The 12,254-nt window shown below is 46.8% G+C and overlaps 1 protein-coding gene across 3 annotated transcripts in view; it reads right to left on the reverse strand.

Moving 5' to 3' along the window:
• The window catches only part of SLIT3 (slit guidance ligand 3), a 764,694-nt gene that overhangs the window by 162,359 nt on the left and 590,081 nt on the right, over positions 1–12,254 (reverse strand). For all 3 annotated transcript variants that reach the window (XM_061393171.1, XM_061393168.1, XM_061393169.1), the window contains exon 8: positions 4,883–5,046. In XM_061393171.1, the coding sequence (XP_061249155.1) occupies positions 4,883–5,046 (164 nt within the window). The remainder of the gene's footprint in view (positions 1–4,882; positions 5,047–12,254) is intronic.

The following is a 12,254-nucleotide window of genomic DNA, read 5'->3' on the forward strand; positions in this document are numbered from 1 at the left end:
CTACCTATGCGCTGCCTTAAGTGCCTTGGATGTGTCATCTCACTTGACCCTCATAAAACCCCTGATGTAGGGACTTCAGTGGTGGTCCAGCGGTTAAGACTCCACGCTGCCAATGCAGGGGACTTGGGTTCTATCCCTGGTCAGGGAACTGAGATCCTACATTCTGCACAGTATGGCCAGGAGATTAAAAAAATTAAACTAAAAACAAAAAAATACCCTGACATAGATCCATTATGTTTATTCCCATAATAGAAGGGCTCTTCTACCATCTCCTCTGCCAAGAAGACACCCACCATGCTTTTCTATTGCCCTGAAACAGAAAACGCTGAAGTCCTGAAATCTTGGGCGGCAGGAAGAGAAGGCTCAGGGGCAAGACTCAGACTGCGTCAGCCACACTGGAGACTGCTTGACATGCTTGTGTTAGAGCCGGGTTTCTTTCTGTCTGTCTTTAAAAAGAACTTCACCCAGTAGAATGAATATAGTTGGAAAATCCAATGGCCTGGTGAGCGTGTAGAAATAAATTAATTCCAGTATTCAAATTAAGCATCCCTGTTGCCCTCTGGCCTTTCAAAAGCCAACAACAGACTGAATGACAATGGGACTCAAGCAATTATGATGAGAATATAAATGAACGTGATTTAAATACCAGAGGCATGATCATTTGGGGAATGACTAAATAAACCTAATAATCTCATTCCTGCAATGTCCAATTATGGTGTTTTAATTAAAACCTCCTAAGGAGATGGGCGGCTAGTCATGGCTTACCTTAATTATCTTTATACTTAGTAACTAGTCTCAAATTTAAAAAAAAAGGAAGTAGAAGGAGAAAGTTTCTCGTTTCCAAGGAGACACACCTATTTCATTTTAATAATAACTGAGGAAGAGTTTGTTGAGAGGCTGTTAGGAACCAGCAGTGCTCTAGGTGATGGGGCACCTGGAAAAAGTAAGACATGGCCCTTTATTACTAGAGACAGGATCGATCTTCATGAAGAGATATCTCACATTCAAAGACACATTAACAGGTTCAAAGATGCTCAGAGGATGGTGGGAAGGGTTAACTAGGGAGTTTTGGATCCACATATACACACTACTATATTTAAAACGGGTAACCAACAAGGAGCTACTGTACAGCACAGGGAACTCTGCCCAACGTTAAGCGAAGCCTGGATGGGAGGGGACTTTGGGGGAGAATGGACGCACGTGAATGTACGGCGGATCTGCTCGGCTGTGCGCCTGAAGCTGTCACGTTGTTAACTGGTCAAACTCCAGTTTAAAATAAAAAGTTTTAAAAAGATGTTCAGAGGAAAGAGATAATTAACTCAAGAGGTCAAATATTTAGCTAATACCCTTGACCATATTAAGGCACCAGGAAACTGACACAAGGAAGAGAAAACCTAGAGTTTAAACTCCAAAATAAGCCCTTTACGTAAGGATGGGAAACAAAATTCAGCAACTTGCAACTCACATGAGCCTAAACATGGCCAGAGCAGAACCTTTTCTCCGATCTATCGTATGAACTCATAAAGTCCATTCAGGAACTCTTCCAGTCCTATGGCCCTAAGCTTTCTCTTAAAACAAGGGAAATTAACAGACAAATCCTTTCAGCAAGAGCGAAAGGAGACCAAGCAGTCCCACTGTATATTATAGAAAATCATTAATAATAAATAAAATAGCCTCCCACCCTTGTGAAAAAGTCCCAGTTGTCTCCCCAGGGGAGTAAACTAAACGCCTTTGATTGAAGGGGACCGTTGACAGAGGAGATGAATTTTACCCAAGTGTGCTGCTAGCAAATTTCTGGGTTAACTGGCATCATAAGAAGCCTGTAGCCAGGGCTTCTGGGGAGAAGAGGCTGGGCTCCAGACAGCCAGATTTAATTCAGAGGGAGCTATCAGGGACTCGGGCAGGCAGGGCCCTCGCAGGCTGAGAGATAAAGCTCGTTTCTGTCTCTGGGGTCCTGTGTCAGGAGAATTTTTTGATACCGCATAGGGGCGCAGGCAGGTTTCTCTTAGGCTGCCTGGGGAGGGACCTCTGCTGATGAACACTCAGAGGGACGGCCTAATTGCTGCCCTAAGCCTTCTCTCTCCTCAGCAGACAACTTCATTTTTTTAAAGAAGTGTTCACGCCCCTTCTTTCTTGACGGAAGTCCGTCTCTTGCGGGTTATGGGAGGAACAGCTTGGAAGAGGCAGAAACCCTGGTGGTTTTGCAGCTTTAAACAACCGCCATCAGGTCTGTCCCAGACCGCCTCCTTCAGATGCCATGCTGGGCTCTGCCGTGGGGCGGGCCTGCCCCCTCAGAGGTGGGCTTCACTTCACAGGGCTCGAGTTATGGTGGCAGGTACATAAGAACAGCCCATCTCTTTGACCTCCTGCATGTACACAGGCTGAGCCTTGCTCCACACTGCTTCCCCTAGCACCCCCCTTTTTTTAACAGTCTCACCAACTACCTTGAATCATTATTAAAGATATAATACTTTTTGGAGGGGCTGCTCCTCCTGAACCCCACTAATGAGATGCTTCATTCATCATGATGTTCAACTCACCAGTTCCCCTGGCCATTGTTTCTGATTGACTTTTCAGAAAGTAACCCAGCACAGCATCCTGTTTTTAATTCTTCAGAACCTGGGAAAAACATCTAAAAAATCCCCCATGCATAGGGGCTCCAATGTGTCACTCCCCTAAATTTATACTATGAGCGAGAGGGTAGAGTACAATAGCCTATTCATGTCCCGAGTCTGTGGATTAAATTCTCATGTCCTTAAAAGACACTTGGCTTTGTATTAAGAAGCTATGGGGACCATCACAGCAATAAACAAGATTGCTATAAGCAGGGGATGTGATAAAGGTAACAGTCACCTATATAACTATTAACCCACCTGTGAGTCCATCCTAAAGGAAATCAGTCCTGAATATTCATTGGAAGGACTGATGCTGAAGCTGAAGCTCCAATACTTTAGCCACCTGATGCGAAGAACTGACTGCTTGGAAAAAATCCTGATGCTGGGAAAGACTGAAGGCAGGAGGAGAAGGGGATGACAGAGGATGAGAGGGTTGGATGGCATCACTGACTCAATAGACATGAGTTTGAGCAAACTCCAGGAGTTGGTGGACAGGGAAGCTTGGTGTCCATGGGTCACAAAGAGTTGGACACGACTGAGCAACTGGACTGAACTGAAATCCAGCCTTTTCAGAGGAGGGAGACTTGGGGCAGCAGCACCCTCGGGATCCAGGAGGATCAGCCTTCCCGCCCTGGGTTTTGGGTCCTGACTGCTGCTGGGTAAGCAACGTCTCGGCACTTCTCTGATGGGAAGGTGCTTTTGTGACGAAGTGTATTCGTGTTGGTGCATAGCTTTAAACTTGGCACCCACCTATAATGATGTGCTTTACCATTTTCCCTAATTAGTTTTTCTCACTAGCTCTTAGATGACTCCTGCACTCTATAATTATTTCTTTCACTGGCACTTAGCTGATATTGTACCCTTTGCCTAATAATTACTGTAATTACAGTCACTATATTTGAGTTTGGTGCCTGTGTGATAAACGGTTTTATTATGTGTTTGATGGAAAGTGATTTCTAAGTGGGTGTCTATAGGAAATTGTTGAGGTACTGCTCAGAGACATGTTAAAATGTTTTTGGATAATAAGGAATTTGATGAAGCTGTAACATGACAGGGGAAAGCAGCAGAGTGTGAAGTTAAATTCAAGGGAAATTCCTACATATGGCAAATGCAGCCTAAGAGCCGGAGAGGACCAGCCTGTACTCCTGGCCACTTGCGGTCCCTAACGTGTAGTCGGCTTCTGTACTGAGAAAGCTCCTTTTTCCTTATTTCTGCTCAGTGTTACGCGGCAGCCTGGATGGAAGCAGGGGACTAGGGGAGAATGGAAACATGCACATGTATGGCTGAGTCCCTTCACTGTTCACCCGAAACTATCACAACATTGCTAATTGGCTAGATCCCAATACGAAAAGTTTTTGGTGTTGAAAAAAATTAAAATTTAAAAAAAGTTCCTTTTTCTACACATCAGCACTCCAAGATCAGCCTTTAGAAGCCACTGGACCCAATTGCAGGACTGAGCTCCTGAATTTCAGGAATGCCTCTTTGGGGATCTCTCCAACTGAATACTCTCTGTTTTTGAGGCAATCAAGAGATTAGCTCTACATCCTTGTCACTGGAAAAGGGAAGACTTGATGGGATTGGAGAATGTCAATGAAAGTAAAAACAAATGAGCAAATAACGTTTAGGACCCAAGGCAAAGGTAACCTCCTCTGAGAAGCATTTCTCAGGTCACTCAGTCACCTCGCACCCTGGGGACCTAGGCTGCCTTCAGTTACGCTCTGTTTTCTGTGCTATTACACTTCAGTTACCCACAGATCAAACTCTCGTGTTTGTTCGGCACATTCTGTGGGCCCACTAAACTCTAATAATTAAGCTCCACTCATTAGCTCTCACCAAGTGCTGTGTATCATGCTAACTGCTTCATATGATTATTTCATTGGATCCTCCCACCCGTCCCTTGAGTTATAGACGACGATTATTTCCATTTGGCAGACATGCAGCAACTTACCAAAGTCACACACCACTAAGGGACAGAGCTAAGATTTCCAAGCAAGCAGATTTGGAAATAGCCTCCATTAGCCTGGGCTTAGGAATGCGTTTGGCCAATGTTAAAGGACCTAACGAATGTTAGCTTCTCAGGATTGATGGACTCTGAGGCTTAACAGAAAGGGATCCATGAGTTCCTTCAGTAAGAGCTTCTTTCCTGGCACGCCTGGAGGCACACTAGAGCGCTCCACACCAAGCTCTGGGCATGTGTTCATGGCTGAGATGGGCTCACAGGTGGGCGAGCGGCAGGACAGGAGGGGAGGGGAGCCACGCCATCTCACCTGGGCACACGTACTCCTTCTTCTGCACGTCTGCCACGTTGAAGCCCCGCAGGTGCACAGGAGCCATGCAGAGAGTGAACGGGCCGACGGTCCGCCGCTGTCGCAGCCAGTCCGAGAGCCAGGCCAGGTGGCAGTCACAGTACAGGTGGTTGGAGTGGAGGCGCCTGGGAGCGGGGGAGAGGGGGGAGAGGCTGTCACCGCAGGAAGTGGGGAGGCTGCCTCTGGCAGAACGGGGTGCCGAGCCTCCGTGCTCCTTTGCTCAGCATGACCATCCTCGGGATCCCAAGGAAGAACTGCCCTCTGCACTGCGAACTGCCACAGCAGCCTCAACCCTCCTATTGCTAAGCCACGAATGACAGTCATCTTCTCGTGCCAGCCACATCCAATGGTGGCCTTCAAGGTTCTGAGCAATTCCCATTTCTTAATAGTAATTCCACCCTTTCATCTCCACCAGGGAAAGCCTCAGCATATAGGGTGGCGTTACCACACTGACAATCCTGATTCAGGTCCAAATTCCAAAAGGGTGACTGGGTGCAAATGTCGGTACTTTAGCTAACTTGAGTTACAGATGGCTTGCAACAGCTTCCTCATGGCCATGCCCTAGTCTATAGTGAATTGTGGCCAAGATTTGCCACAATCTTTTCTCTCCCTCCTTCATTTCCACTCTAAATCTCTTTAATGGACCCCCTTCAGAATGTCACGCTGGGCTTCCCTGGTAGCTCAGCTGGTAAAGAATCCACCTGCAACACAGGAGACCCTAGTTTGATTCCTGGGTTGGGAAGATCCACTGGAGAAGGGCAAGGCTAGCCACTTCAGTATTCTGGCCTGGAGAATTCCAAGGACTGTATAGTCCATGGGGTTGCAAAGAGTCAGACACGCCTGAGTGACTTTCACTTTTCCTGTCACACTGGTGAGCCTAAAACACGACTGTGTGCACTAGCCAGGGTAAGCAGGTCACAAAGAGAAGGGGGCTTTCTGAAGAAAGCATCTTCTCTCCATCCTCCTATTTAAATAAGGTATTATGCATACAGACTCCTGCAAACCAGAGCAATCTCTCCGGATCGCCTTTTATCGCCTTCCCAAGTTCAATTCCACCCGGTGTATTTGCTCTTCTAACTGCTTCCGGGCTTCTGAAAAGGCTTTCCATTTGTTTTCAGGACTCTTGGGCTTTCTCCCTCTAGTAGCTATAATTTCAGGTCGATTTCTCATTCTGGACTAAGATTCCTGAGAGGGATCTGCAGATTCCACATCTGAGGGGAACCCCAATTGGTTAAGTGGAATTTCATTTCCACTGACTGGAGGGCAACCTAAGGATAGCCAGGGCTTCTAAAGGTTCTTCCCAAGGTTCTGTATCAGGGGTTTCCAGTGTCCACACTCCCTACCAACCTCGGTCATTACAAGTAGCCCGCGGGTGAGTTCTAGTCACGACAGTTCATCATATACTTGGCTTTCTAATGTCAATTTCAATGCCCCATCCTGCACATGCTAATCAGCCAGCCATATCTTGGGGTTTTCGAGTACTCTGTGTTATGCTAGTTAATACTGCATGGCAGCCCAAAGCAGTTGGCTCGGGCTACATCCGTGCCTGATGTGGAGAGAGCTGAAGGGCTCTTGACCACACTCCACTTAGTACAAGGTCAACACTGCTAAACATTGGCTGAGTGCAGCTCGTCTGTGCTGCCTGCAGGCTGAGACTCCCTGCCACTGCATGGGTGCAAACCTCGGGCAAGCCAGGGCCACTGAGGAACTCGGCAGCCTCAGGGTGGGGCCCCCAGATCCCACTGTATCCGACTGACTAAATGAACCCATATCTCACCCAGAATATAATTTTTTTTTCTGCTGAAAAATATTTGAATTTTTTTTTACAATTTTGTTTAAAAGTGATGAATTGTGATGTTATAATTTTCTTTTCATACTTCAGAGCCAATACTTTAAGGTCAAAGTCAGTTGCGCGAGGACAGAGACTGTGCCTATAATGGGTCCAGAGCAAATCTCACTTCTGAGCATCAGGTCCTGATGCTGTGGAAGTGAGCCTGGCTTCCTCTTAGGCTGGCACTCCAGGAGAGAGGGACAACAGGACGGAAGGGGGAGGGGAGGAAAAACCCTAAGCTTGGGGGAAGGACCTCAGCGCTAAGGAAAGCAAGACATATGTGTATTCAACAAAGATGACTCCACTTTGTGCCAAGGACAGAGCAGAGCCTGGTGAAAGACCTAGAGTTGGTTATTCTTTCCTAAAGAGCATGAAGGGGAGAAGGGAATCCTTTTTCTGCACTGGGACCTGTTGGGAAATTGCAGCATGAGGGAAAATGATCTGTCTCCTGACCCATCAGTGAGCTGTTGAGAGAGAGAGGAATGGCCAGGAATACACCACCAGCTCTAAAGGCTACCTATGAAAATGGTGATGGTGGAGCAGCTCTTGGTGACAAGGTGGAGCAGAGGTGGGCTACACTGGCACACACAGGCTGAGGCACCAGAGGTTTTTTTGTGTGTGCCTTTTAATGAATTTGGCTTTTACTGGGAAAGGCGGTTGCCCTCTTTGGCGCTGAGGTATGGAAGGTAAGGAAACAAGGTGGATCAATGCAAACAAATTCCCATCAGTTCCAAAGAGAAGGAAGAGATCAATGAAACAACACAAATGAGATTTAGGTAAGTCAGATCCTTATTGAGCTGATAAATTTCTGGGATAATCAAAATGTCAGAGGTTTTCCTTTTGGAAGATTACATTAAGCTGTTTCTTCCTGAATCCCCACTGGCCAGTCCTAAGCCACTCGTCTTCTTAAGCCAGCTATAGATGGCCCTTACCCTTTTGTCTGTTTCTGTAGGAATTTCTCCTCTCCCAAGTAGGAACATGGAAAAGCGGAGACCCAAACTGTCTTTGAAGCCATATGAAGGCCCTTGTCAAAAGCCGAGGGGCATGGACGGGCTCAGGCCTCCCCTCTTGGAATTTTACCTGCCTGGAGAGCTAAGCTGAGCTGAGTCTTTCAAGATGCCTTTTACGTCATGTTTGGGAGATCCAATTGAGCAATATCATCCCAAACACTAATATTAAAAGAAAATAATAATCATGATGATCTTGAAACTTGAGCCCAGACACGGCCAGGAGTATTCTTAATTTTCTTGAGTGAGGAAAGAAATGATTTTGATTACTTTCAGTAACTTTTGTGATGGTGATGATATAGGGGAGAGTGGCCTCCTGTGGCCCTTCAGCAACGTGAGAGCTCAGGTCTCCCCTTTCTCAACTCACCTGATGCCCTTCTGCTTTTGTTCCTAGAGCTTAGCTCTAGGAGGTCAGCTTCTGAGAAGAGCTCAGCTTCTGAGTCAAAGTGTTGGAATCTGATATGGGCTCTGTGCTTTTTTGAGTTTGACCGTGGGCAGTGATTTAACCCTGGTTCTCGGTGTTACCAGGCTTCCCACATGATGCTAGTGGTAAAGAATCCGCCTGCCAATGCAAGAGACGTAAGAGACACAGGTTTGATTCCTCAGTTGGGAGGATCCCCTGGAGGAGGGCGTGGCAACCCACTCCAGTATTTCTGCCTGGAGAATCCCATGGACAGAGGAGCCTGGTGGGCTACAGTCCATAGGGTCACAAAGAGTCAGATATGACTAAAGTGACTGAGCACGCAAGCATGCATGCTCAGTGTTATCATCTATAAAATGGGAATATTAATGGTGCCTTCTTCCTAGAGCTGTTGTGAGGGTCAAAATGATCCACGAAAAGTGCTTAGGGACTTCCCTGGTGGTCCAGTGGTTAAGACTCCACGCTGCTAATGCAGGGATTGTGGGTTTGATCCCTGGTCAGGCAACCAAGTTCCTGCATGCTATGCAGTGTGGCCAAAAGATTAAAAAGCAAAAGTGCTTAGCGCTCAATTTGGGATACCATAAACTCATGAAGACATATTTGCTATTATTATTCTTACTGTACGGAGACTAGCTCCAGACTTCAGGCTCTTCTCAACCCAAGGTCCTGCCTGTACAAGGTTATCACCTCTTATCCACCAGAGCATCAAGGCAGCTAGATGGTTCCTGCCACTTGCTCTGTGGTCTCTTCCTGATGGAAACGCCATATTGCATGTTGGCAAAACCACCTTTACAGGAGATAAGGTGAATGAATACAAATGCCAATTTGTAGAAGGTGCCTTTTAGCCACAGACGCTAAATTAAATTTCCAGCAAATCCTTTTAGAGAGGGTCAGTGTTCATTTTCTATAAAATGTGGCTTTCTGAATTCAATATAAAAGCTTTCCTTTAGAAATCCCATTTATGACTTCCTTCCTCTCCCCTCTTCCCTCCTTCTTCACCACCAGCACACCCCCCCCCCTCCCCATCCCCACCACGCTTTAATTACAGTGAAGGGGGATTAGTCAGCTCAGGTCTCCAGGGAGTTCTTTGCAGAGCCATCTCTGAAATTAAACTAAAGAGAAAATGGCAGCAGGCAGGGAGCAAAGAGAGCAGACGAGATTGATTGATTGATCTGAGCTCATCAGATGAGTGTTCAGGACCACAGGAAAGTATGACCACAGAAACAAGCAGAAGAAACTCTCCCGCCCTCCTCCCCAGCACCTACAACACCCACACAGAGCGCCCAACATCCAGACCTGGCCGGCTTCCCTGCCTCCCAGGGCCCCTCCCGGCTCTGACTGATTTTCCCACAAAAAAGTAACAGGAGAGGGAGTGGACATCTCAGAGGAGCAGCCCACAGGAGCTGGGCTGCTGGTTTCTGCAGGTGAAAGCCATATTTCTTCTACTCAACCCACTGTCTGGGGAGATGCACTCCAAGGCTCACTTCCGCTTCCCGGCCGGAAGCCCCAGGCCATGCTCCATCTGTGGCTCACTCGTGGTTTGCTGTGGACTCCGAAGAGGCCTTGGAAGACCCCATGGTTTCTCCGGCATCATTCCCTTTTAAAAGGGAAGGAAGAGGATAGATTTTCTTGACTGAATTCTGCCATCCCAGGAGGGATCAAAGGAAGAAGCGGGGCACCATGATGGAACCTGAGCTCGGAGCCCCCTTCATATTGGGTGGCCAAAAAGTTCATGTGGAGTTTTCGTAAGATGGCATGGAAAAACTTGAATGAACTTTTTGGCTAACCCAATACTAAAAGGTCAGTGTTCATTCCAATCCCAAAGAAAGGCAATACCAAAGAATGCTCAAACTATCACACAATTGCACTCATCTCAAAAGCTAGTAAAGTAATGCTCAAAATTCTCCAAGCCAGGCTTCAGCAATACATGAACCATGAACTTCCAGATGTTCAAGCTGGTTTTAGATAAGGCAGAGGAGCCAGAGATCAGATTGCCAACATCCCCTGGATCATTGAAAAAGCAAGAGAGTTCGAGAAACACATCTATTTCTGCTTTATTGACTGTGCCAAAGCCTTTGACTGTGTGGATCACAATAAACTGTGGAAAATTCTGAAAGACATGGGAATACCAGACCACCTGACCTGCCTCTTGAGAAACCTGTATGCAGCTTCAGGAAGCAACAGTTAGAATTGGACATGGAACAATAGACTGGTTCCAAATAGGGAAAGGAGTACGTCAAGGCTGTATATTGCCACCCTGCTTATTTAACTTATATGCAGAGTACATCAGGAGAAACACTGGGCTGGAAGAAGCACAAGCTAGAATCAAGATTGCTGGGAGAAATATCAATAACCACAGATATGCAGATGACACCACTCTTTTGGCAGAAAGTGAAGAAGAACTAAAGAGCCTCTTGATGAAAGTGAAAGTGGAGAGTGAAAAAGTTGGCTTAAAGCTCAACATTCAGAAAACTAAGATCATGGCATCTGGTCCCATCACTTCATGGCAAATAGATGGGGAAACAGTGGAAACAGTGGCTGACTTTATTTTTTGGGGCTCCAAAATCACTGCAGATGGTGACTGCCGCCATGAAATTAAAAGACGCTTACTCCTTGGAAGGAAAGTTATGACCAACCGAGATAGCATACTCAAAAGCAGAGATGTTACTTTGTCAACAAAGGTCCGTCTAGTCAAGGCTATGGTTTTTCCAGTAGTCATGTATGGATGTGAGAGTTGGACTGTGAAGAAAGCTGAGCACCAAAGAATTGATGCTTTTGAACAACTGTGGTGTTGGAGAAGACTCTTGAGAGTCCCTTGGACTGCAAGGAGATCCAACCAGTCCATCCTAAAGAAGATCAGTCCTGGGTGTTCATTGGAAGGACTTATGTTGAAGCTGAAACTCCAGTACTTTGGCCACCTGATGCAAAGAGCTGGCTCATTTGAAAAGACCCTGATGCTGAGAAAGATTGAGGGCAGGAGGAGAAGGGGGAGACAGAGGATGAGATGGTTGGATGACATCACCAACTCGATGGACATGAGTTTGGGTAAACTCTGGGAGTTGGTGATGGACAGGGAGGCCTGGAGTGCTGCGGTTCATGGGGTCGCAAAAGTTGGACATGACTAAGCAACTGAACTGAATACTAGCTAGTATTTGTTGCCTGGACACCATGACTCTCGGGGCTGACTCTCCTCTACTCCTGTGATGTAAATTCTGCTGAGGCTCCATCAACAGAAGAAAAGCATCAAGTACCAATCTCTTAGATCAGCAGAGTCCATTTGCAGAGAAACTTTCAAAAGGGTTTCTGGCTCAGTGAGGGGACCTTCCCAGGTAATAAAGGCACTAGACATGTTCTCGGTATGGGCTGTTAAGTGGGGATTTGCTTCTTGAGTACGTACTTTGGAGGGCTTGAGCCCACCCAACTCATTACAGATAAAGCATAACTGCATTCTGATACCAGAATATCATCCAGGGAGCAGGAAAGCATGGTGGGTGGGGACTAGGAGGATGGGGTGAAGGAGGAGATAAGACTCCCTCTCCTCCATTGATCAGCGTGCATGTGTGTGTGCTCAAAATTGCTAAGTCATGTCTGACTCTCTGCGATCCCATAACTGTAGCTCTCTGTCCATGGGGTTCTCCAGGCAAGAATACTGGAGTGGCTTGCCATTTCCTCCCCAGGGGATCTTCCTGACTCAGGAATGGAATCCATGTCTCCTGTGTCTCCTGCATTGGCAGGCAGGTTCTTTGCCACTGAGCCATCTGGGAAGCCCCCACCAGTCCCAGAGGGGAAAACAGTCGTAACCCTTGACAGTACAATAGAACGGCCAACAGTACAGGGCATGAGCTAAACAAATGATGAACCATCACACCTCTATTCTAATGGCAGCGTAACACTAACAAACTTTTCCAACCAGTGAGAAAACACAAAGATTTCCCCAGTCAAGGAAGATTCCCAGGGTGAAGAGAAATGAGCCGGCCCAGAGCAAGAAGGTGGAGAACCATGCATGCTCCGTGACCCTCCCCCAACACTAACACACCACTTAGTCAATAGCAGAGGGAGGAGGCATTTGGATGC

The sequence above is a fragment of the Bos javanicus genome, chromosome 20 (assembly GCF_032452875.1).
Source record: "Bos javanicus breed banteng chromosome 20, ARS-OSU_banteng_1.0, whole genome shotgun sequence".
NCBI lineage: Eukaryota > Metazoa > Chordata > Mammalia > Artiodactyla > Bovidae > Bos > Bos javanicus.